At 47.7% G+C, this 27,145-nt stretch overlaps 1 protein-coding gene across 1 annotated transcript in view; it reads right to left on the bottom strand.

Annotated features, from left to right (window-relative positions):
* MLYCD (malonyl-CoA decarboxylase) overlaps positions 1–18,664 on the bottom strand; it is a 133,017-nt gene extending 114,353 nt beyond the window's left edge. The window contains exon 1 of the mRNA XM_029608115.1: positions 17,971–18,664. Within this exon, the coding sequence (XP_029463975.1) occupies positions 17,971–18,507 (537 nt within the window). The 5' untranslated portion in view covers positions 18,508–18,664. The remainder of the gene's footprint in view (positions 1–17,970) is intronic.
* Between the last annotated feature and the right edge of the window lie 8,481 nt (positions 18,665–27,145).

Raw genomic sequence — 27,145 nt, 5'->3', positions numbered from 1 at the left:
TTCTCAATAACAACCAACAAATTGACCTAGCAAAGAAAGTTCGCAATCTCGGAGTAATAATTGACAACGAACTAAACCTCAAACAACACATATCATTAAAGGTTAAGGAAGGATATGCCAAACTCATGATACTAAGAAAACTGAAACCATTACTATCCTTACCAAACTTTCGTACAGTACTTCAATCTCTGATTTTCGCCAGCACAGACTATTGTAATGCCTTACTACTAGGCCTACCCAACATTACAGTAAGACCTCTGCAGATTTTACAAAATGCTGCAGCAAGAATTCTCACTGGAAAAAACAAAAGAGATCACATAACAGATGCACTCGCCACACTACATTGGCTTCCCATTGAACTACGAATACAGTTCAAAGCGCTGTGCTTAATACACAAACTTATCCACAACGAAAAAGCAGAATGGCTGAACACAGCACTTAGAGTACATGTCCCACACAGAAATTTAAGGTCAGCAAACAGAGCACTCCTTCCCATTCCTTCTGTGAAAACAGCAAGACTTACCCAAGTGAGGGAGCGAGCTTTGTCTCTAGCCGGTCTCATATTATGGAACTCCATGCCCCTTGACCTAAGACTCCAGAGCAATCATAAACTTTTCAAAACACGGCTCAAAACCTGGCTTTTCATACAAGCCTTCAAAAAAGAAAATTGATGCAGGCATTTAAGCAAAGATATGCGGCATAAAGCACCGAATGCCTAATTTAATGCTCCTTACTGAATTAGTTCAACCTTTTTAACTGTAGGCAACCCTCTGGACGCATTACTATGAAACACTCAATCACCCAAAATTAACGCCTTTTTTGTTACCGAATACTAATGGCACAACCTATGTAATGTACGACCCATACTTATTAATATAGGTGCCCTATTGTAAACCGTTATGATGGTGAATAACTTAATGACGGTATAAAAACTCTTAAATAAATAAATAAAATTCGTGATAAATCCTTCCGCATGTTAGCAATAAGTTCCCTACACATGCCCTTCCCTATTTCATTTCCTCCCAAATGGACCAACATTATGTCTGGCACCCCTAAGACCTCTACCCGCTCTTGCAGGAAAGACACAACCTCAGACCATCGCATTCCCCGTTTACCCAGCCATTGAATCCTCCAACCCAATCTCTCCAAACCCAGTGCTCCCCATAAGGCCTGTGAATCGTTCTCCTTTGTGCCCAATGCAGGAATGAATGGCCCACGACCCAAGCACATTCCAGCTGACGATTCACCCCCTTGCGCTCTGCAAAAGAAGAAAACAACAACTCCATCGCTCCTCCCCTCTTTCATCACTTGCGGTCATAATATTGATATGCTTTGGACTTCCACCTGCCAATAGCCTTTATCACCTCTTCAGACCATCCACATTCTGCCGCCGCCGTAGCCGCACCAATGCGGAAGGAATGCGAACTAAACACGGCCCCATCCCAACCTGCCAACCACAAGCTTTAAGATCTCTGTGAACTGAAAACTAGTTAAGGGGACGCCATTCTCATGTATTAAAAAGGAACCTCCCATCCTAGGACGAACTTCCTGATACGCTAGGACTGTTCTCACTGGGCAAACTATCGCATGCCCCATTGGCACCAACCTGAGGAACTGCCCTCTGCCCCCTGATCCATTTTGGAACGCTGCACACACACCGAGACAGTATCCTCCTGCACTTGAACTTGGCCTAACATCAAACCTGCCCCTTCACATTGACTTTTGAACTTGCCACTAATTCACTTATACGCATGACCCCAAAAAAGGCCAGCGAGAAGGCCGTCCTAAATAATAACACTTTGTACCCGACCAGTACACCCTCTCTAGTTCTTCAGCAATGCTGATTAGATCATCGTATCTGATAGGGTGCCGTTTGTCCCCCCCACCCCCTCGTTCCCTTTGCCAATCCCCCATAACTCACTTCACCACGAAGCTCGCTGCTGGATTTCTCCATCCCTTTAATTTTTGAAAAAAGGAAAATCCAGCTGAGTGCAACCTAACTGCTGACCGGGAAAAACCTTGACTCTTTGCCCATGATATAAACTTGACTACTTCCCGCTCCTGCATCGGTCCTCCTTGCCAACCCTTCTCGCTCAAAAAGCGAGTCAGGACCCCACCACATAGGCTGTCCATGTAGCCGGAGCCACTGAGTTCTTGATCATTTGCCAGTCTTTCGCAGACCAAGCTTCCATAGTCGATCCGGGAAATGCTCTGCCGAATTCGCTTGCGGTGCCAAATCCCGAAGTACAGCCCACTTGAAACGAGATAAGGCATCGGCGATTACATTCTGCACGCCCGGCATGTGCCTTGCTCTGATAGTTACATTCCATTTCAAACATAAACCAACCAGTTCCCGCAACAACGCGGCCACTATTAAGCATTTCACCACCAACCGGTTGATAACCTATACCACCCCAAGGTTATCGCACCAGAAAACCACCCGCCTATTACTTAGCTGCCACCCCCAAATCTCCAACACTACTACCATGGGGAATAATTCTAAGAAGGTAATGTTCTTTGTGATACCTTCTGCTACCCACTCATCGGCCAAGGCTCCGCGCACCATTGCCCTTTAAAATAAGCACCAAAACCCAACGCACCTGGCGCGTCCGAAAACAGTTCCAATTCAACATTTGACACTTCACCCTCCTGGATGAGTCGAACTCCATTAAAGGTTGGAAGAAATCCCTCCCATACTCCCAATTCCTCCTTTATCATCCTCATCACTCTGATAAAGTGATGCCCTGCTTGAATCCCCGTGGTGGATGCCGACAACCTTCTAATAAATGCTCTTCCCAATGAAATGACTCTGAACGCAAAATTCAAAGAACCGATTAGCGACTGCATCTGTCGCAACGTCACTTTTTTCACTTGATGTACCCTCCCCACCAACTCCCTCAGCTTCTGAACTTTGTCCCCTGGCAAGCGTGACACCATCTCTTCCGAGTCAAGTTCGATACCCAAAAAAGTTAACTGTGTAGCCTGCCCCTCTGTCTTGTCCTGAGCAATTGGAACCCCCAATCTCTTTGCCACCTCCAAAAACCCTTGTAATTGCTCCTGACAAAATGACTGTCCCGGCCCTACAAACAGGAAATCATCCAAATAATGGACCGTACTTGTACAGTCTATAGGCCGCTCTGTCACCCATTGAATAAACGAACTAAATGCCTCGAACGCACAGGATATGGCACAACCCATGGGTAAACACCTATCCACATAATATTTCCCTTCAAACGTAAAACCCAACAGCGGCACACTTTCCGGGTGAATCGGCAACAACTGAAAAGCAGACTCTATGTCCGCTTTGGCAAGTAAAACACCCCCTACTTGCCCCATGCACCAAATCTAACGCCACATCAAATGATGCGTATCTAACAGAACATAGGCTCTTGGGGATGAAATTGTTCACTGATGATCCCCTGGGGTAGGAAAGGTTGAGGATCAGTCTATACTTACCAGGCGCTTTCTTTGGAATAACTGCTAATGGAGAAAGATGCATTTGACTGAAAGGAGGAACATCAAATGGCCCCGCAACTCTCCCCAGCTGAATTTCCATCTTCAATTTACTCCTCGCCACCTCCCCCAATCTAGTCGCTGACCTAGCATTCCTTGCCCTCCCCCATACTCCGGGACCCACATACGGAATCCGAAAACCCTCCCGAAAACCTGCCCCTAACAATGCCACTGCCTTCTTATATGGATAACCCTCTAATTCCTTGCTTAACTCCTCCACCCAGATGGGAGAAAAAGCTTTTTCCTTGCATAGATCCTTATTTAATCCCCTTCTGGCCTGGCCCACCTTGTCCATGAGAGCATTTACTGGCAGGGTGCACTCCACCGCAAGATCCACACGCATGTCTGAAATTGCAGTTCGGGAAGACAGGCATCCTTGTTGAAATGCCAGCAGACGTCGGATCCTCCACCTACTCCTTTGTTCCCTGCTCCATCTTTGCTGTTATTTCCTGGTCCACGAAAGGACCCAAGCCCTCCCCCGCCTGCTCCCACATTTGCCCAATCCAATTGCCCCACGCCACCCCTTGACCCGCCTTTCATACTTCCTGCACTCTTATTCGTCATTTGAGTGAGCCATAAATTGATATCGTGAGTGCCCCATGACATAAACCTGCTTCCTGCCATTTTTTCCTGAACTTCTCATCATAGTTGAGCCAAGCCCAACCTTCGTAGTCCAGAAATGCCCCAAGTATGCTATCAGCATATGCTAACAACGGCCCGTATAGTACTGGCTCATAATGCCCCACAACACTTGCCATCCTGAGAAACCCTCTCACCCAGTTAAGAATATTTTTTGACACTTTGGGCCCTCTTGATCCTTTCCTATCCTTTTTTCCTTTCTTCTTAGCCTTCCCTTCTCCCTTCCAACAAGCGAAAGACCCTCACATATCTCCTTTTACGAATTCTCTTCCTTAATTTCCTCAGCACCTGTTCCCACAGCTCTGACAAGGATGCCAGTGCTGGGTGCCCCATATCCTGTCTCAGCCCTAACCCTTCCCCGCTCCGTCTACCGGCATCAGATTCACTAGAAGTCGAACTTGAAGACGACCCCGAATACAAACTAGATCGCCTAGCCCTCTTTTTACCCTTATCTTTTTCCCCTTTTCTCTTATTGTGCTCGAACCCACCCCCTCCCCCCAGCAACACGTCCTCCGCCACCGCGCGCCCTCTCCCTTGGTTACACACGATGGCGCGGGTCATTTCTTAAGAAAGTCCAATGTTCAAAGTGCATAAAAGGAAAGAGATAAAATCAGGGCCAGATTAAGAATCTCTCAATATTTGAGGGAATAAAATAGAAAAAGCCTGCAAGTCAGTTTGTGTGCAACTCTGAAACAGTAAATTTTAAAATTTCCTGCAAATATTTGGATGGGAAACTTGCACAAGTGTGGGACTTTTGCCTGGACAGGTGAAATTTAAGGATCAAGCAAAAGTCCTGCAGGCCCTTTCTGGACAAAGTTTTTTCAGAAATTTCTGCCTTCTAAAAGTTGTAAGAAACTAAAATCCTGAACGACAGATGAGCTCTCTCTAAATTCTGCAAGCAAACTGGCTTGCAGCATTTAAGCAATTTTTTTTCCACAAACTCTTCCTTAATCCTTAAATCCGACCCTTAATGTTTTAACAAGACACTTTGAGAACTCAGATTAAAACCTTCCCTGTTTTTTTTTCTTTTTATCCATTGTTTTGCACACAGCATGGGATCTCTCATTGTTAACATTCATACAGAATACTTTAGCCTTGGCACAGGCACTTTTGCAAGGACATTAAAAACAATTTGCCTGTTCCTTGCTTGATCAAACTAAGAGTACAGAGATGAAACAGTTCTAGGATGATAAGACAGAGCTCCTCATCAAAGTGATCCAAAACTGAGAAGAATCTTTCCCTGAAAAGTAATAACTTGGGACTCCACAGCCAATCAGGTGTTCAGGAGATCCACAATGAATGTGCAGGGAGAGATTAGCATACACTGGGTCTTTAAAGTTTGCAAATATATGCCATGCACATTCATTGTGGATCACTGTATGCTCATTCTACTGCTATAAGTTTGTACTTGTTAGTTAAATGTAAATACTCTAACAGTAAATAATTTTCTAATAGAAAAAAATAAGGAAATGTTCATCCATAGGTTAAAGTATGGGTCTGGGAGCAAGGACCCCTGGTTCTAAACTCCAGTTCTGCATGGAATTTGTATATCTTTGAGCAGCGTGCTTTATCTATTCGTGCTCAAGTTTAACCAACTGCAATTAGATACCAGTAGTGATAATATTGCTCCTTAAGCAGTGTGGATGCACCAGAAAATCTGCATCAAGAGAGTCTGCCCCCCATGGCAGTGATAGAGGCTTGGAAATAGCTGGACTATAACATGTACTGGAAGAATTATAATTATATGGTTTCTCTGCTTCTATACTCATTCTCTTTTCCAGATGTATCCAAGTACCATGCAGAAAGAACAATTCTTCCACTACAGTTCTGAAAGCCACTAATGTAATCTGAGTTTCTGCACCATTTGTATCTAAAGCAGCAGATTTGTGCTAACCGCCCACCTGCTGGAAATGAAAACTAAATGGAACAGAGAAAAATCAGTAGGATGAGATGAACTGCATAGAACAACAACGTAAATGAGGCTCTGCGAGGTTAATTTTCGTATAATGTCGCTCAGATGGCTTCCTCATCTAATCAGAATCTAATTTAGTCGTTGCAGTGGTGGTCAGCAGAACCAACTGTAAATCATCTGCAGACAACATCCACCAAGCAAAGGCGTGATCGGCCGGGATTTCCATGATTTCACCAGAGAAAGTCACCACTGGCAGAATCTGGGATTCTACAAATGCAGGAGGCTCTCTAGTGCACCGTGAAAGCATGTGCCATGAAAGACATTTTAGCTAAACATCTCCTTCATGGAAACCCAAGCTCAGAAGCATGTCCACCCTGCACGGAGCGACAGTTGCCACCATAAGAAGTTTGCTGGGCAGACTAGATGGACCATTTGGTCTTTTTCTGCTGTCAACTATTTGATCTATAAAGATTCTCAAATAGGACACACAATTAATAAGAATCTGACAGACACCTGCCCCTTCCACAATCTACAGGCAGGAATTAATGTGCTAAGGTCACACCAGAGAGATATTATTACCAATATGCCAAGACACAATCTAGCTGCAAAAAGGGGTCATACATACGGTATATTCAGCTTAGCACATTTCTTCCAGTCTTTGGGCAACAGAGTATGTTCCAGTGGAGAGCACGCTTACATTGAAACAGAGACTATAACCTTCATTTTCAGTTTGTATTGTTCTTTATTTTTCCTGGGAATTTATCAGGGTTTATTATGATACGCACAAAACAGAAAAAAATCAGGTGAAAAAAAAATGGCCCAGGTCATTTATCAGAGTCAATATCAGAGTTTATTTTGGTGGCCAGAAGCCAGGTAGAAAGCAGCATTATTAGATGCTCCCACCCACCCTCCCACTCAACAGCATCCTCGTCTCTACCCCCACGCTCCTCTCGCTCTCTTCCCACCCCACTGAGAATCTCCCTCCCTCTCCCCCCCACACACACTGCATTCGTCGCTAGCGGTGGTGGCTCCAGGCTTCTTCTCTCGCCCTTGGAAGCAGGCTTACTGAGGCTCCCGCACTCTGCAGTGCCTTGCTAATTTTTCTTTGCTCAAGTCCTGACAGTGGGTTTCGTCCCCCTGCCAGCTGATGGGGGCAGAGTTCCAGACCTCTTCCCTGAGGCCCTCTCCTATATAGATTGGCTCAGCAGGGAAGGCATCAGTAGCTTCTTGCCCAAGCTGGTGCTCATTTTTTTTTTTTCCAAATTATGGAAACTAAGTACTGGTCTATAGTTTCCCAAGTCTTCAGGTACAACTGATGTTTTTAAAGATTGGCTCCAAATTACTTGTAATAGATCTGAAATCTGTTAGTTCTTTCAGAGCCCTTGGATGTATACCATTGAGTGGAGGAGTGGTTAGAGCAGTGAGCTACAAACCAGGAGACCAGTGTTCGAGTCCTGCTGTCGCTCCTTGTGACCTTGGGCAAGTCACTTTACCTTCCATTGCCTCAGGTACAAACTTAGATTGTAAGCCCTCTGGGGATAGGGAAATACCTACAGTACCTGAATGCACTTTGAAGCACTGAAAAAAGTGCAAAAAGCGGAATATAATTCTAAATAAATAAATATGGTCCAGGTGATTTGCTACTGTTCAGTCTGACAGTCTGGACTACTACATTTTCCAGGTCCCTGTGATTTGGGTCAGTTCATCTGAATCGTCACCCTTGAAAACAGTCCCTCAATCATCTAACGGTCCAACCTACTCCACTGCAGGCTTTCTGCATCAGATATATTTTGAAAAGCTTTTATTATGAGTTTTTGCCTCTTCGGCCAATTTCTTTTCAAATTCTCTTTTAGCCTGTCTTATCAATTTAACTCCTGACACACTCAACAGTGTTGAGGTATGTAATTGGATCAACAATGATCACGTCCGGTGAGGTAGAGCATCTACAGCAGGGACGGTTCTATAATGAGGCAGGGTGAGGCAGCCGCTTCAGGGAGCAAGATTTTGAGGCGGCAAAATTGCCCCCTGAAACCTTCCTGCCCCAGCTGCCTCTCCCTTCATGCAGTCAAACTCTGGTGACAGGAAAACCTGCAGTGCTGGTGGCATTGAGCAGCGACATGCTGGCGGGGTTTCCACTCCCTGAGGGCAAAGGAAAGTCCCGTCGCGGTGCTGGTGCTGGTGAAAGAGTGAAGCATGGCGGAGAGAGAGTAGGGCAGTGCGGTGGCTGCAGCCCAGAGTCCCGGGGATCGAGGTGGCGGCAGAAGCAGAGCACGAGGTGGGTACGCTCCGAGCCCCTCCCGGGGATGGGTTTCCTCCCTCGTGTGCTGCCTTACACGAGGAAATGTCAGTTTGCACTATGCGGCGGCCACCCCCGTTCATCTTTGTGCCCAGAGCCAAGTGACCGGAAGATTGTTCAAGCAGCGCCTACCTCGGATCACACCAAAACCCGGAAGCAGCTGAGGGAAAGCCTTGACAGTGTCAGCGGAAGGATGGAAGGGGGGGAGGGGGGGCCAAGCTTATAACCTGCTCCCAACCTCATGTCTGTAGCATAAACAAAATGGCAGATGAAAAAACATTTTTTTTTGTTCCTAATAGTACTACTTTCTTCTTCAATAGCAGAACCAAAGGTTCTCAATTCCACTTCAAAGCGGTTCCTCAAATGTTTTCACTTGAACATTCGTGCTTACATATCGGTGTTATCCATTGAACAACAGAAATATTGGTTGCTTAAAACAATAGATCCAAGAAAGTGGCAAAACAAAAGGATAAATACTTTCTTCTTGAATGGCAGAACCAAAGGTTCCCAATCCCGCAAGGGCCTGACTGTCTTGCAGTCATCGGCTTCCTCAGGGGAACATTCTTTCATATTATGCCACAAACATAAAACACATCCGATGTATTAAATACAAGTATAGAGGCTCAAATACATCTAATATTTCGGTAGTGAGCATTTTACTAAGATTGAAAATTCTATTGCTATTCAAGAAGAAAGTACTACTTCATTTGATTTGCTACTTTCTTGGATCCACTGTTTCAAGCAATCAACACGTAACTGTTCGCTGGATAACAGCGATACGTAAGCACGAAAGTGCAAGCGAAAACATTTGAGGAACTGATTTGAAGTAAAAAGATCTATTATGATGTTTTTATTGACACTTCTTGTGAATTTTGGGTTTATTATTGAATTTTACTGTTATCATAAGAAAAATGTACCTTTAATCAAATATTAATAATTTTTAAATAATGTGTATATATTGGTAAATAAATATTTTTTATGCACTTTTAAATATGATATTGTTCCTTATCTGGTTTGTTATATATTTTATATATATGGGGGGGGGGGGGGGGGCAGTGGGGTGTGTAGGTGTGCACGTGTGTATGAGAGGATGATGGGAATGGTGTTTGTATGTGTATATATGAGAGGGGTTTTGTGTGTGTGTGTTTGTGTATCTATGACGGAGAGTGCCCGTGCACGTACGTGTGTGTGTGTGAGAGAGAGAGACAGTACATATATATATATATATATGTGTGTGTGTGTGACAATACCTGTATATGAGTGTGTGTGAGAGAGGTTAAAGTATGTGCACCCTCCTCCAGTCTATGAGAATCTCAGGACTAGAAATCCAAAGTTCCCAGGGTATGGAGAGAGAGAGATTTTTTTTTTATCCTTGTTAGTTTTAATTATTGGATGTGATTTATCTGCTGTTTTGAAATATTTTATTAGTGTTTGGTAATATTTTAAACATTTTTATACGTGCTTTTAATTGGCTAAATTTATCAGCAGATTTGACATTCTTTTTATTGGTATGTTTAATGTTTTATTTATTTAGATTGTTTGCATTGCTTACAGAGTTTGGTTTGTTGTGATTTCCAGTTCAGTTTTTGTCTGCATGCTTCAATTTATATTTCATGATCTCTTTATTCTGTGTTTGGTGAGAGTCTATCTGTGTTCTGCTTGTGTGACTGAGGCTTTAGGTATTCTGCTAGCATGAAGTTTCTGTGAAGGGATTTACAACAACCTGGCTTTAATCTGTTTTCCTAAAAGGAGGTATATTGGTGTTTAGGGCCTGATATAATAGCTGCAGTATGGCTTTTTCAAAGGTTGAGTGCTGGCAATTATGATATGGGAGGCTTACTATATTGGAATTGTAGTTTGGTTTATTCCTGGCTTTCTGTGGGCCAAGTCCACACCCAGCGCACTTTACAATAGGCCTAATACCATATGGGATACAGTAAACCGCCTCGATTATTGTGAGAAAGGTTGTTTAATTAAAGTCTATTAAACTATTATTAATATGTGTTTTTTTGCACTATATGCCTATATAATATATATGTTGTGATATTTTTACTTCAGAAGACTGTACTTTGAATGTCTATTTTCCATATGCAATCTGCCTTTTTAGATCGGGGAAGTTAATACATTTTAAAATGGAAAAAAATGCATACATTTTATTTATGTGAGGAGGGGAGGGAAGGGGGAATGAAAGGCTGTAATGTTTGTCTAGGGCATCTAATACCCTTGTACCAGCCATAAGAGAGAGTGTGTCACACGCACAGACGCCCTCCATTCACCAACCTCTCACACCCCCAGGAGAAGGGTGGGAGGAAGAGAATGTGGAATGGAGGATTCCTATTTCTAGATCCAGGGGGTGCTGCCCCATTAAACATTTCTCCGGCACCCCCTAGTGTGGACGCAGAAGACTGAGAACAGAAAAATACCAGGCCCAAAAACTGAGTGGTTAGAGCAGTGAGCTGCACACAAGGGAAGCCAGGGTTCAAATCCTACTGCCATCCCTTGTGACCTTGGGCAGGTCACTTCACCCTCCACTGCCTTCCCCCTGCCCTGGCCCTCGGTGATTTCACCTGCACCGGGCCATGGGGGGAGGGTGGCTGCTAGGAGAGGCTCTGCCAAGGCCACTGCCATGAGTCCCAGAGGTGGGGGTAAGTCCCCCATGCCAAGGAGGAAGGCTGGTGGGCAGCGGGCGAGCCCCCCCCAGTGGCTTGCCTGCCCCGACTGGCGTGGAGCCTCCCCAGCCCAGACAATGTGCCCCTAAGGGCCCTCGCCCTTGTGCAACGACAGTGGCGGCGGCGGCGGTGGCAGGGCCCCCCCCCCCCCCCAGCTGTCTATGCATTGTCTAGGAGGCGAGCCAGTGCCCCTGCCGGCGAACAGCTTCGCCGTTTGGCACGGGAGGCAATGAGCGTTTTTCAAGGTTGTGGCACAGTGGAGGAGGGAGGAGTTCACTTAGAGAGTACCCAGGGTATGACGGCCTCTGCACCAGTCCCTGATCGGAGCCAAGTGGGCTGGGGGTGGCTTTGGCAGGTGGCCACTTTGGTGCGGTCCTGAGTCTGCGGGAAGTTCTTTCCCACCTGGTGCGGGGCCAATAAATGTCTGGGGGGATGAAAGGAGTGCTGGGATTCCTGGAGCAGCAAGTACCTCTTCTTCCAGGAAGAAGCCGGCAAAAGGGGTTAGAGGCAGGGAGCAGCAAGGCAGCACAGCAAGGGGCAGTCTTTTCTTTCAGAGCCGACGGACGAGGTGTTCCCAGGGATGTCCAGGCGAGAAGCATGGAGAGAGCAGGAGTATCAACCAGATCTGAGCAGATGGGATGGGAGAGGTTCCCCTTATGCGGCACAACCAGCAGAGGTAGTCTGTGATGGAGTAGCGGTTTCGGGTTCAGGTAAGCATGAGCATGAGGTCGTGCAAACACGCTTTGGCCGGAGCAAAAGGAAGCGTTCGGCTTCCTCCCCCGTTCTTCTTCCAGCTCGTTGTCAGGTTCTTCAGTCTCTTCAGAGTCAGGGTCAGTTTATCGATCGATTTTGGAGGAAGGATCGAAGCATGAGGCCGGGCATTCTGCTGTAGCGCCACTGTCCAAGTTGTGGGAGGATGTTCCCAGGCGCCTTAGGAAGCATATACGCAAGAGGAAATACGTCAATATATTCAGATTATTGGAAGGTAGACATAGGACTAAGAAAGGAAAGAAGAAGGGTAAGAAGAGGAGAAAGAAAGAGAGGCCCAAAATATCTAAGAACATAGGGGCAGATCTTAAAACCTGTGCGCGGGCGTAGATTTGTTCGCGCAAACAAATCTACGCCCGATTTTATAACATGCGTGCGCAGCCATGCACGTTATAAAATCCAGGGTCGGCGCGTGCAAGGGGGTGCACAATTGTGCAACTTGCGAGCACCGAACCACACAGCTTTCCTCCGTTCCCTCCCCCCACCTTCCCCTATCTAACCCTCCCCCCAGCCCTACCTAAATCCCCCCTACCTTTTGTTGTCAAAGTTACGCTTGCCCAAGGCAGGTGTAACTTGCGCGCGCCGGCCAGCTGCTAGCACGCGAACCTCCGGCACGGCTGCTGTGCCAGAGGACTCGGGAACGCCCCCAGACTGCCGCCCCGCCCCCAGACCGCCCATTTTTGAAAGCCCAAGACATACGCGCGTCCCGGGGCTTGGCGCGCGCAGGGGTAGGTTTTCAGGGGTTATGCACGTAACCCTTTGAAAAGCTACCCTATAGTGAATTGGGTTCGAGGTTTCTTAAGATTGGCAAGTGTGGTTGGGCATTTTGATCCTTCACAGTATGGTGCATTACTTGCCTACGCAGATAATATTTTAGGGGCTTTTAAGGACTATGAAGGTTGGCCTTGGCTCAACTATGATGAAAAGTTTTGGAACAAAATGGCTGGGAACCGTTTCATGTCGCGGGGTCCCCAAGACATTCATTTGTGGTTAACACAAATGATGAACAAAGGGGCGCGTTTTACCAAGGGTGTTGGATCCATTAGTGAGGGTGTGGGCAGTGCGTTGGTTCCAGATGGAGGCAGTGGCGGGTCGGGTTCCTTTCGAGCTATCTGACATGCCTTTAAGCCGGCTTCAGGGAATAAGGCCGCAGCAGGGGGAACGGACGTGTGTTGGCGGTTTAACAAAGTTTCCTGCCTTTTTCCGGACTGTAAGTTCCAGCACGCTTGTTCAGCCTGTGGAGGCTCCCATCCGGCCACCAAATGTACCCAGGTTGAAGGAGGGGGTAAATGAGGAAGCATTATGGTGTAAGGCGGAGTCCCCGATAGTGTTAAAGGAGTTAGGTCGGTGGCTTCAGCATTATCCGGATAGTTCAGCAACGTGTTTCTTATACATGGGATTTTGGCGGGGGGGGGGGGGGGGGGGGGTAGGGGGCAGAGGGAGGAATGCTAGGTCGGCAGCCCTTCATGCTGACATTGCTAGCATTAAATTAGAAGCGGAGGTTCAATTTGGGAGGATAGCAGGACCGTTCACCCGTCTGCCTTTTGACCAAATGCAGTCGTCACCATTAACGGTCATTCCAAAGGCGGCACCAGGTAAGTTCCGCCTGATTTTAAATCTATCATATCCGAAAGGTGAGTCAGTGAACGACTTTATTCCTCAAAGCGTATGTTCGGTGCGATATGCGTCATTTGATACAGCAGTGGCGTAAGTCCGTCAGGCTGGCATAGGTGCACTTTTGGCAAAAGTGGGTATCGAATCGGCTTTTTGATTGTTACCTATTCACCCCGCGAGCTTTCATTTATTGGGCTTTCATTTTGAGGGGCACTATTTTGTGGACCGTTGCTTGCCAATGGGTTACGCGGTATCTTGCGCCTTCTTTGAGGATTTCAGTTCATTTCTCCAATGGGGTAGAGGAGTAGTATACTGGATGTGCAAGTATGTTGCACTACTTGGATGACTTTCTATTTGTCGGGCCAAGTCAGTCGGGTGTGTGCCAGATGCAGCTAGATTGTTTTTTGGAAGTGGCATGTAGGTTGGGAGTCCCTATAGCTCATGATAAGACGGAAGGTCCCTTGACGCAACTTACTTTCCTGGGAACTGAATTGGATTCTGTGGCAATGGTGTCACATTTGCCTGCTGACAAAGTGGATAAGTTAAAAGGGTTGGTGCAGGTGGTACGTGGGGGGTGAAGAAGGTGACATTGCATCAGATGCAGTCGTTAATTGGGTCGCTTAATTTCGCTTGTCGGGTGATTCCTATGGGCCGTGCTTTTATTTGTAGGTTGTCTTCGGCTACCGTTGGGATGCGGGCGGGCCATCATTTTATTAGAGTAACCCGCCCGGTGAAGGATGAGTTAGGAGTTTGGGAAGCATTTTTGGAGTCTTTTAATTGAGTTTGTATCATGCAGGATGAAGAGGTCACGAATCACGCATTAGAACTTTTTTCGGACGCCTCAGGATCTTGTGATTTTGGGGTATATTTCCAGGGTCAGTGGTGTGTGGAGCCGTGGCCAGTATCATGGGTGGCAAATGGCCTTACTAAGAACATAACGTTTTTGGAACTGTTTCCCATAGTGGTAGCGTTAGTTATCTGGGGTGAGAGACTCGCAAATAAATGGGTAGTGATGTGGTGAGACAACCTGGGAGTTGTTCAGGTTATTAATAGACAGTCGGCCAAATACAACATGGTATCTGTTTTACTTTGTGAACTCGTTTTCCGCTGTTTGAAATGGAACGTTCATGTAAAGGCAAGGCATGTTCCGGGAATGAGAAATCTGATTGCGGATGCTCTTTCTTGTTTCAAGTGGCAGGTCTTCAGAGAGCTGGCGCCGCAGGCGGAGTCGGAGGGAGAACTTTTACCGGAGCATCGGTGAACGCTTGGCCTGCAGCAGCGTGGTCGTTGATTCAGAAATCCATGGCCCCGGCCACTTAGGCGTCGTATGCAGGGGGATGTGGTGTGGTGACGCGCTATTTATTATCAACAGGATGGCGGGGTGGCCCGGTAGATGATGTGGACATGGCAAAATTTATTCTGTGGACAAGGGATAATGGATATTCTTTGGCATTAGTGCATTCCCAGATTGCAGGGTTCACTTTCTTTCAGAAGTTACGGGGCAGGGGAAACCCAGTTTTAAGTTTCATTTTGAAAAGAATGTTAGGTGGTTGGGGTAGGGATAGGGACTTGGCGACTGATAAGCGGCTGCCCATTTGGTATGGGGATCTCCTAGTGATCGTTGGGCAGTTGGGAATGGTTTGCTGGTCCAAGTATGAGGTATTGCTATTTAGAACAGCATTTGTATTGGCAGTTTTCGGTGCCATGAGAGTGTGGAAGTTGGTGGCAAGCTCTAGGGAAAATGTTCAGGGGATGGGATTATGGGCCAGTCACGTGTGGGTATACAGCGGGGCAGTTAAGTTCTGTATACATCGTTCAAAGGTGGACCAAAGGGGACGAGGTCATGTGATAACACTGATTCCAGCTCAAGACGTTTTGGTTTGTCCGGTGAGATCCACTCAGGAGTTTGTGCAAGTGAGGCCTGCCGTTCCCGGCTCTTTTTTGGTGCATGCTGATGGAGAGCCGTTGACTGCTTTTTAATTTTTGATGATTTTGAAGCGTGTTGTGCAAGGTTTGGAACGCCAATCGTTATACTTCCCATTCTTTTCACATAGGAGCGGCTACCTCAGCAGCGGAATTGGGGATATCGGAGCAAGTGATCCGAGCTATAGGAAGGTGGAGATCAAAAGCATTCTTTTCGTATGTTAGGAAGTAAGAGAGTGGGAGGATGGAAGCTTGCTGGATTTCATGGTTTTTTCTTGTCTTGCAGAATCGTGGGGGGTCCCTTGCGTACGAGAAGGTGCCCGAGTCGTGGGCCATTCTTTTGTTCATTGGGCCCAACATAGGGCGGCAAAGCAACTTTACAGGGAGCATCTGACACTGGACGACAGAGGATGGACAATCAAGTGGTTCAGCATTCGGGGAATGAAATGGTCCAAATTGTTATCCTTCCTGCAAGAGATGGTCAGGGAGTGGGGTTGTCCACAACTTCTACTTATTCATTTTGGGGGGGCAACAATAATCGGGAGTTGTTTGTGCAGGGAGTTAGTGGCTAGGATAAGAAAGGATTTTGCGAGGAGGAATAGCCTAGTGGTTAGAGCAGTGGGCCGATTTTTAATTTTAATTTTTTTTTTCCTTTGGGGTCTCCGACTTAATATCGCTATGATATTAAGTCGGAGGGTGCATCGCGCATCCAGAACATATAGAAAGACATGGTTTAATGGAACAAAGTCAGCATGGCTTTACCCAGGGCAAGTCTTGCCTCACAAATCTGCTTCACTTTTTTGAAGGAGTTAATAAACATGTGGATAAAGGTGAACCGGTAGATGTAGTATATTTGGATTTTCAGAAGGCGTTTGACAAAGTTCCTCATGAGAGGCTTCTAGGAAAAGTAAAATGTCATGGGATATGTGGCGATGTCCTTTCGTGGATTGCAAACTGGCTAAAAGACAGGAAACAGAGAGTAGGATTAAATGGACAATTTTCTCAGTGGAAGGGAGTGGGCAGTGGAGTGCCTCATGGATCTGTATTGTGACCCTTACTTTTCAATATATTTATAAATGATCTTGAAAGAAATACGAGTGAGATAATCAAATTTGCAGATGACACAAAACTGTTCAGAGTAGTTAAATCACAAGCAGATTGTGATAAATTGCAGGAAGACCTTGTGAGACTGGAAAATTGGGCATCCAAATGGCAGATGAAATTTAATGTGGATAAGTGCAAGGTGATGCATATAGGGAAAAATAACCCATGCTATAATTACACAATGTTGGGTTCCATATTAGGTGCTACAACCCAAGAAAGAGATCTAGGCGTCATAGTGGATAACACATTGAAATCGTTGGTTCAGTGTGCTGTGGCAGTCAAAAAAGCAAACAGTATGTTGGGAATTATTAGAAAGGGAATGCTGAATAAAACGGAAAATGTCATAATGCCTCTGTATCGCTCCATGGTGAGACCACACATTGAATACTGTGTACAATTCTGGTCGCCGCATCTCAAAAAAGATATAATTGCGATGGAGAAGGTACAGAGAAGGGCTACCAAGATGATAAGAGGAATGGAACAGCTCCCCTATGAGGAAAGACTAAAGAGGTTAGGACTTTTCAGCTTGGAGAAGAGACGACTGAGGGGGGATATGATAGAGGTGTTTAAAATTATGAGAGGTCTAGAACGGGTTGATGTGAATCAGTTATTTACTCTTTCGGATAGTAGGAAGACTAGGGGGCACTCCATGAAGTTAGCATGGGGCACATTTAAAACTAATCAGAGAAAGTTCTTTTTTACTCAACGCACAATTAAACTCTGGAATTTGTTGCCAGAGGATGTGGTTAGTGCAGTTAGTATAGCTGTGTTTAAAAAAGGATTGGATAAGTTCTTGGAGGAGAAGTCCATTACCTGCTATTAAGTTCACTTAGAGAATAGCCACTGCCATTAGCAATGGTAACATGGAATAGACTTAGTTTTTGGGTACTTGCCAGGTTCTTATGGCCTGGATTGGCCACTGTTGGAAACAGGATGCTGGGCTTGATGGACCCTTGGTCTGACCCAGTATGGCAATTTATGTTCTTATATGTTCAGATTTTCCTTGAGCAACCAACTACACGTTTACCGTACCTGGGTGCAACACTCATAACTATCGCAGGTGAAAGATCACCCCATTCTGAGCTTCCTTTTATCTTACTGCTCATATTTGCTCATTCACCAGAGTATATAGAACCAGACCTGAACTATCTGTGACTATCACAAGCAGTTCAGCCGTCATCAGCTACTTAACTGTTCGCTGGCTGCTCCTGAGCAACCCACAGAAAAGTAGGCTCTTTTCACGCCAGGCAGTCACAAACTGGCCGCGCACTACAACTTGTATACTGTTTTATTTTCGTAGCATGACGACATAGGGATGGGTGGGTGGCACTTTCTTCTTTTAACGTCGGCAACCTAATTTTTTCAGCTCTTAAGTCCAAAACAGAAGCTGCAGCAGAAAGCAAGGCAATGACCGGTGAAATTATCCGGGGGTGGGGTGGGGTGGGGTGCGGGGGTGATGGGCATAGTAGCAGCGTACCACCGATGTGTATTTTTTATATTAAAAACAAACAAATACAACATTGTGGTCTTACCCTAAGATGCGGGCCTTCGGGCGGCTTAGCTGCCAGGCTCTCCAACAGATCGGCTCTCAGGTCCACCAGGAACTTTATGCCCCCTTTCATCCTACTGACGTGGCTGAAGAGGAGCTTGTACTGCGGGCTCAGGTAGTACCGGAGCCGGTCCTCCAGCTGCAGCAGGGTGCCTGCGTCCCGCTGCTGCCGCTGCGCCTGCAGCACCTTGCAGCTCAGCTCGGCCACCAGGCCGTGGTCCACCCCGAAGCCGGCGGCCATCCGGGCCAGGAGGGCCGCCCGCTCGCGCCCCTGCAGGCGGGCGTAGTAGCGCATGAAGCCCAGGCCCTGCGCTTCGGGCGGCGGCGGCGCTTTCTCCTTGGTCTCGTAGGGCGGCAGCGGGGGCACGGACTTGCTCAGCACCTCCTCCATGCTGGCGGCGGCGGCGCCCCCGGCCGGCTCGGGATAGCGCAGGGACATTACCCGGGTGAGAAGGCGGGGGCCGGGACCGCGGAACGAGGTCAGGAGCAGCAGCCGCAGCGGCCGCCGCCAGCGTCTCATGGCTATAAACTTGCAAAGGGGGAGCCGCCGCCGCCGTCGCGCTCGTCCCCCTTCCGGGCTTTCCGCCAGACGCAGGCACGCAACCAATCAGCGCCGGGCCGCCGAGGACGCCTCCGGCCACGCGCCAGCGCCGGGCCGCCGAGGACGCCTCCGACCACGCGCCAGCGCCGGGCCGCCGAGGACGCCTCCGACCACGCGCCAGCGCTGTTGGGGGCAGCCTTGGGGAGTGATGGGGGGGAAGTCGCTCAGTAAAGGGAGTTGTTGGGGTGGCGCGTGCCGCTCACCTCTCAGAACTTTTATTACAACTGCTTGGGGTTTTTTTCCCCTGCTCTTCCCCCCCCCCTTTTCTTTTTTCTGTTTTTGCATTTTAGATTTGATTACTCGTCTTTCTCAAACCCCCGTGCTCATAGTCAGCTACGCTGATTCGGATGCAGTTGATAGCACGCATTAAAACCTCTGGTGCAGGGACCTATCTGTCTATACCTTAGTGCGCAGTTATGCCCAGATTTAATATGAAGTTTTGGGCACAAAAAAAAAAGTGTGTACGCATCTCACTTGCATGTAGGGTTGCCAGCTGTCCGGTTTTGGACGGACAGCCAGGTTTTCAGGCATTCTGTCCAGTGCTAGTCAGAAGTACCGACTAGACACAGAGGGGTACGTTTTAAAAGACAGCGCGCGCGTGTACTTTTGTTCGCGCATCAGGCACGAACAAAAGTAGGCTGGATTTTATAAGATACGCGCGTATCTTATAAAATCCGGGGTTGGCGCGCGCAAGGGGGTGCACATTTGTGCAACTTGCGTGCGCTGCCCGTTCCCTCTGAAATCGGAGGGAACTTTCCTTCCACCCCCCGCACCTTCCCCTCCCTTCTCCCTTCCCCTACCTAACCCACCCCCCCCCCCGGCCCTATCTAGACCCCCCCCCCCTTATCTGAAAAGTTACTACTGCCTCCGGGCAGTAGTAACTTATGCGCGCTGGCGCAGCAGGCCCCGACACAGGCCACGCCACCGGACCGCCCACATGCCCCTGAACCTAAACCATGCCCCCTGGCCACACCCCCGACCTCCCCTTTTTGCAAGCCCCGGGACTTATGCGCGTCCCGGGGCATGCGAGCGCCGCCGAGCCTATGCAAAATAGGCTCGGCATGCACAGGGGGGTTTTAAAAGGGTTACGCGCCTAATCCTTTTAAAATCCAGCCCTAAATGTCTGTTGTGCAGGTGGATCCGCTTTTTCCCACAGCCTCTTAGTTAGAGGAAGAGAAAAACAGGTCGGAGCCTATCGGAGGAGAGCTGTGCTGTATCCCAGGCTGTGATTGGACAGCATAGAGAGAGGACGTAGTGCACAGAGCAGCCCTCAGCGCACAGTGGTTCTGCAGATACATAGATACACTGTTTAGGCAGTTCACTGGCAGGATCTAAAATTTATGCAAATGAGGGGGTACCATCCCCCCACCCACTGGTCCTCAAGTGTCCAGTCCTAGTCTATGGAAAAGTTGGCAACCCTGCTTGCATGCAAATCCCATGTTAACTGGGTAAATGCACAGTAAATGCACGGGGGAGGTGGACCTGAGGCAGGGAAGGCGGCCACCCCGAATCGGACCTCCCGAACCCGAACGTCCCAGACTGGACACAGAAAAAAGAAAATCAAAGAAAACAAAAACAAGAGAGCGGTAAGCCCGCCCACTCGGCCCGACGTCATCTAGGCGCCCCGGAGCCCTTTAAAGGGCACTCGACAGCGCTAGGCACGCCCTTTCTCTCCCTGCTCCTTGCCGTCCAGGTCGGCCCTCCCCGTGCTCTCGGCGCTGACCGGTCGGGGGAGGTGGACCTGAGGCAGGGAAGGCGGCCACCCCGAATCGGACCTCCCGAACCCAAACGCCCCGGACTGGACGCAGAAAAAAGAAAATCAAAGAAAACAAAAACAAGAGAGCGGTAAGCCCGCCCACTCGGCCCGACGTCATCTAGGCACCCCGGAGCCCTTTAAAGGGCACTCGACAGCGCTAGGCGTCGCGTGTCTAAGGAGCGCGACAAAGGGGCCTGCCCCTTTGTGCGCCCCTTCTTGCGCACCGGAACGACACCTAGCAAGGCACCCATCCTTCCATACCTTCAGCACATTGAAGCTCCCTAATACCGCATCTACTCCATATCTCTCCATCAGAAAACACTCACTATTCACTCATCATCATCCAGCTCTCCAGGACCCGGACTCTCTCCTAAACTCGAGCCACTCCTCAACCCACCTACCGACGGACGCTCACTCACCATTCATCCTCCTCACTCAGCAGACGGTCACTCAGCAGAGGGACACCCACGCCTCACCCATCCCCATCCATCTCTTCAAGTCCCAGACTATCTCCCAGTCTGCAGCCACTTCTCAATTCACCAACAGACGGACACTCACTCATCAGTCATCCTCCTCACTCAGCAGACTGAAGCTCTAGCAGCCTCCCCCAGATCTCCAGGACACTCACTCCTCACTCATCCCCTTTCAGTTCTCCAGAACTCTCACTCTAACCCTAACTACTCCCCGACTCTCCAACAGACGCTCACCCAAAACCCGACCAGCCTAAACACAAGAGGAACATGACACAAGGCTACCCAATCCCCATCCTCCACCACAGTGCTCTTACCAAACCTCTCACACTAACCCGAACCCGCTCCACTAGATCCCTTATCCCTACCATGATTTCTCCCTTCACCCAACTACTGGGTCTTGCACTACTCTCAGTGTCTCTATTCAATGCTCAATCGATCACAAAGAAATCACATATTCTAAATGATTATCTCCTCGACGCAAATCCAGACATCTGCGCTATAACGGAAACCTGGCTTAAACCGACAGACACAGCCCTGATAAACCAACTACCTACACATCGATATGACCGCTTCTCTCTTCCCAGACAGAAAAAAAGAGGCTCCTAGCGGCCAAAAAGGATCTTAGGTTAACTCTACAACCAATCAAGTCAGCTTCAAAATTAGAACTAGGCCTGTTTAAATCGGACCAGCTTCAAATCCTCCTCATCTATGCCCTGCCTGGTCTCCTTGACACAGATGCCTCCCCCATAGTTGAAATCATAGCCAGATATATTAACCTAGACGCCCCCGCTATGATATTAGGAGACTTCAACCTCCACGTCGATTCAATCCCTCTCTCTACCAACTGCGAAGCACTCCTCAACTCTCTCAAGGCCATGGGCTTCAAACAAATCATCAACAAGCCCACTCATAAAGCAGGTCATATCCTTGACCTCATCTTCATAAACTCCAGCTTCTTTTTTGACAAGTGCATGCCCATGGGCTGCTCTGTTTCCTGCGCCTATTTTGAGTTATTTAGTTATTTAGTTCCTTTGTACATTGGGTTACCGAGCAGTCCGCTGGTGTGCGCAGCGTTGTTCATTATTTGGACGATTTTCTTTTTATAGGTCCGGCTGACTCTGTGGTCTGTGCTCGTCTTATGGATAGTTTTTTCTCTGTGGCCCATAGTTTTGGCATTCCTATTGCTCTGAATAAGACTGAGGGCCCTATGACGTATCTGGTGTTCCTAGGCATCAAATTAGATTCAGTGGCTTATGGTATCTTCCTTACCGACTGCAAAAGTTCAGCGGTTGAGATCTCTGGTAGCAGATGCTGTCTGGGCTAAGAAGATTATGCTTCGCCAGATGCAGTTTTTAGTGGGCAGTTTAAATTTCGCTTGCCGGGTTATCCCTATTGGTTGTGTTATCCAACGGTGCCTATTAGGGATTTCCACAGGGATGCTATATGTTGCATTCGGGATTCGGATTCGTCGGGGGGCGGATACGTTGCATTCGGCCGTATGGCGCCCCGATTCGTAAATATGTCCATTTCGATTCGTTCCCCCACTAAAATTAAATTAAAGTCCAGCGGGGGTCCGGGAGCGACCTCCTGCACTCCGGCCATCGGATGCCAGTACTCAAAATGGCGCTGATCGCCTTTGCCCTCACTATGTCACAGGGGCCGATGGACACAGTGCGGAAGGACCTTTCCAGATTATTTATAAATATATTGAAAAGTACGGGTCCCAATACAGATCCCTGAGGCACTCCACTGCCCACTCCCTTCCACTGAGAAAATTGTCCATTTAATCCTACTCTCTGTTTCCTGTCTTTTAGCCAGTTTGTAATCCACGAAAGGACATCACCACCTATCCCATGACTTTTTACTTTTCCTAGAAGACTCTCATGAGGAACTTTGTCAAACGCCTTCTGAAAATCCAAATACACTACATCTACTGGTTCACCTTTATCTACATGTTTATTAACTCCTTCAAAAAAGTGAAGCAGATTTGTGAGGCAAGACTTGCCTTGGGTAAAGCCATGCTGACTTTGTTCCATTAAACCATGTCTTTCTATATGTTCTGTGATTTTGATATTTAGAACACTTTCCACTATTTTTCCTGGCACTGAAGTCAGGCTAACTGGTCTGTAGTTTCTGGATCACCCCTGGAGCCCTTTTTAAATATTGGGGTTACATTTGCTATCCTCCAGTCTTCAGGTACAACGGATGATTTTAATGATATGTTACAAATTTTTACTAATAGATCTGAAATTTCATTTTTTAGTTCCTTCAGAACCCTGGGGTGTATACCATCCGGTCCAGGTGATTTACTACTCTTCAGTTTGTCAATCAGGCCTACCACATCTTCTAGGTTCACCGTGATTTGGTTCAGTCCATCTGAATCATTTTCCCATGAAAACCTTCTCCGGAATGGGTATCTCCCCAACATCCTCTTCAGTAAACATCGAAGCAAAGAAATCATTTAATCTTTCCGCGATGGCCTTATCTTCTCTAAGTGCCCCTTTAACCCCTGGATCATCCAATGGTCCAACTGACTCCCTCACAGTCTTTCTGCTTCGGATATATTTTTAAAAGTTTTTACTGTGGGATTTTGCCTCTACAGCTAACTTCTTTTCAAATTCTCCCTTAGCCTGTCTTATCAATGTCTTACATTTAACTTGCCAACGTTTATGCATTATCCTATTTTCTTCTGTTGGATCCTTCTTCCAATTTTTGAATGAAGATCTTTTGGCTAAAATAGCTTCTTTCACCTCACCTTTTAACCTTGCCGGTAATCGTTTTGCCTTCCTTCCACCTTTCTTAATGTGTGGAATACATCTGGACTGTGCTTCTAGAATGGTATTTTTTAACAATGACCACACCTCTTGCACACTTTTTACCTTTGTAGATACTCCTTTCAGTTTTTTCTATTTTTCTCATTTTATCAAAGTTTCCCTTTTGAAAGTTTAGCACTAGAGCTGTGGATCTGCTTACTGTCCCCCTTCCAGTCATTAATTCAAATTTGATCATACTATGATCACTATTGCCAAGCGGCCCTACCACCGTTACCTCTCTCACCAAATCCTGTGCTCCACTGAGAATTAGATCTAAAATTGCTCCCTCTCTCGTCGGTTCCTGACCCAATTGCTCCATAAAGCTATCATTTATTCCATCCAGGAACTTTATCTCTCTAGCATGTCGTGATGGTACATTTACCCAGTCAATATTGGGGTAATTGAAATCTCCCATTATTACCACGCTATCAATTTGGTTAGCTTCCCTAATTTCTCTTAGCATTTCACTGTCCATCTCACCATCTTGGCCAGGTGGATGGTAGTATACTCCTATCACTATAGTCTTCACCAACACACAAGGGATTTCTACCCATAAAGATTTGATTGTGCATTTAGTCTCATGCAGGATATTTATCCTGTTGGACTCTATGCCATCCCGGACATAAAGCGCTACACTGCCTCCTGGGTGCTCCTCTCTGTCATTGTGATATAATTTGTACCCCGGTATAGCACTATCCCATTGGTTATCCTCCTTCCACCGTGTCTCTGAGATGCCAATTGTCATCATTCACTTCTATACACTCTAATTCTCCCATCTTACTTCTTAGACTTCTGGCATTAGCATACAAACATTTCAAAGTTTGTTTTTTGTTTGTATTTTCATTCTGCTTTTAAATTGATAGGGATAAATTAACATTTTTTAGCTCAGGTGAGTTTTTAGTTACAAGCACTTGGACTACTTTTCTTATTATTGGAACCTCACTGTCGGGATGCCCTAATTCTAATGCATCATTAGTATCCTTTGAAGATACCCTCCCTCCAAACCATGCACTGCTGAGCGACTGTCGGCTTTCCCCTTTGTTCTAGGATAAGTGCAGTCGGTCACGAGGCCTTCCCACAGCCAACTGGAATGTTACACCCACAGTCAGCTCAATCGAAAATATGAACTCAATAAAACAATCTACCTTATCTAATATACAATTACAATACAAAAACAATGAAACAGAAGATTGGTAACATTTTTATAAAGGACCAAGGCAGACTTCCTCTATTACCAAGCATTTTGTGATGTAATACAAAACCCTGAAAAAAAGTCATTCAGAACTAATATAGCAAACCTACCTACTAAAACAGAACTAACATCCAGAACTCAAACAGCAACAACCTTACCTATGAAAAGACAGCATTAAAAATATTGTAAAGTGCTCTAGAACACCAATACAGTTTTGACTGGGAAACAGAACAAGTTGATTATAGATCCCTGATTAATTGAATATAAAATTCACTGTGGGGCGGATTTTAAAAGCCCTGCTCGCGTAAATCCGCCCGGATTTACGCGAGCAGGGCCTTGCGCGCCAGCGTGCCTATTTTCCATAGGCCTGCCGGCGCGCGCAGAGCCCCGGGACTCGCGTAAGTCCCGGGGTTTTTTGTCGGGGGCAGGGCCGATCGACGCGGCATTTTGGGGGCGGGCCTGGGGGCATGGTTTCGTCCCGGGGCGGTCCGGGGACGTGGCCGCGCCCTCCAGAACCGCCCCCGGGTCACGGCTCGGCTCGGCACGCCAGCAGCCCGCTGGCGCGCATGGATTTACTTCTCCCTCCGGGAGGCGTAAATCCGTGGACAAAGGTAGGGGGGGGTTTAGATAGGGCCGGGGGGATGGGTTAGGTAGGGAACGGAGGCAGGCTGCGTGGCTCGGCGCACGCCGGCTGCCCAAAATCAGCAGCCTTGGGCGCGCCGATCCTGGATTTTAGAAGATACGTGCGGCTACGCGTGTATCTACTAAAATCCAGCGTACTTTTGTTTGCGACTGGTGCGCCAACAAAAGTACGCGAACGTGCATTTTTTAAAAATCTACCCCTGTCTGAATTCTAACATGCATTTTTTTCATGTGTTTGAATATATTTCCAAACAAGTTTTTAAGAAAGAAAATATCTCAGAAATTTAAACAGGCATTAATGCAAACACACAGTGATACACAGACACTCAAATGCATACCTGCACAAACACATGCACACATAAACACATACATACAAACATACGCACAGAAACTTGCAACACATACATGCACATCCGCGTACAATGGGTGATTACACTAGTACCATTAAAAGTGCAAGAAAAACAACGCAAGAACCACACAATCGTTTTCCCCCTCATTCTCCACCATGAGGCTTACTACCTCACTCTCTCTTCCTCCATGCCCCTACCCCCTTGTCTCTTTCCCCCACCTAATACAGTTTCTCCTGCCCCCAAACCTCTCTTCCACGTCTGCTACTCGTCACCAGTTCCACCCCATCCCACACCCATAGGGGTAGATTTTCAAAGGGGTACGTGCGTACCCCCCGAAAACCTACCCCAAACCCCCCCTGCGCACGCCGAGCCTATTTTGCATAGGCTCGGCGGCGCGCACAAGCCCCGGGACGCGCGTAAGTCCCGGGGCTTGCATGGAGGGGCGTGTCGGGGGTGTGTCGGGGGCGTGCTGCGAGTGACGCGGTGTTTCGGGGGTGGGCCCGGGGGCGTGGCGCCAGCCCGGGGGCGTGGTCGAGGCCTCTGGACCAGCCCCTGGGTCGGGTGATGGCGCGCCAGCAGCCCGCTGGCACGCGCAGATTTACGCCTGCTTTCCGCAGGCGTAAATCTGCCAACAAAGGTAGGGGGGGTGGGTTAGGTAGGGGAAGTGAGGGGAGGCGGAAGGAAAGTTCCCTCCGAGGCCGCTCCGATTTCGGAGCGGCCTCGGAGGGAAACAGGCAGCGCGCGCTGGGCTCGGCGCGCGCAGGTTGCACAAATGTGCACCCCCTTGGCCGACCCCGGATTTTATAAGATACACGCGTATCTTATAAAATCCAGCGTACTTTTGTTCGCGCCTGGTGCGCGAACAAAAGTACGCCTGCACGTACATTTATAAAATCTACCCCATAGTGCTTAGCAACAACAGTAGCTTCCCTCTCCCCCTCCCTTCTCCTCCTCAGCGCCAGTTCCACCCCCACCCCCAATAGTGCTTGCAACAGCAGCTCAGCTTGAGCCCATGGAGAAGTTACTGTTCTCCCTTCCAGGCCCAGCTTACCTCCTCTTCTACACCATGGATGTAGTGGTGTTCGGGGGGGAGCAGGAGGCTCATGCAGCAGCAGTAATGGTGGTGCTCAGAGGAGCGGCGGCGGCACTCACGACAGAGGAGTGCAGCTCCTATTGACAGTGGCAGCAGCGGTACCATGAAGCTTCAGCGCCTATCAGAAATGCCGTGTTCTGCACCGGCGACGTTGCCGCACCGCTCTGCCTCCTGTTCCAATTCACCAGCTGCAACCAGAAGCCGGCGGGGATCTGGAAGAACGGTACCGGGTATCCCT

The sequence above is a fragment of the Rhinatrema bivittatum genome, chromosome 7 (genome assembly GCF_901001135.1).
Source record: "Rhinatrema bivittatum chromosome 7, aRhiBiv1.1, whole genome shotgun sequence".
NCBI lineage: Eukaryota > Metazoa > Chordata > Amphibia > Gymnophiona > Rhinatrematidae > Rhinatrema > Rhinatrema bivittatum.
The sequence above is the reverse complement of the archived record's forward strand: the minus strand, read 5'-3'. Positions and strand labels throughout refer to the sequence as shown.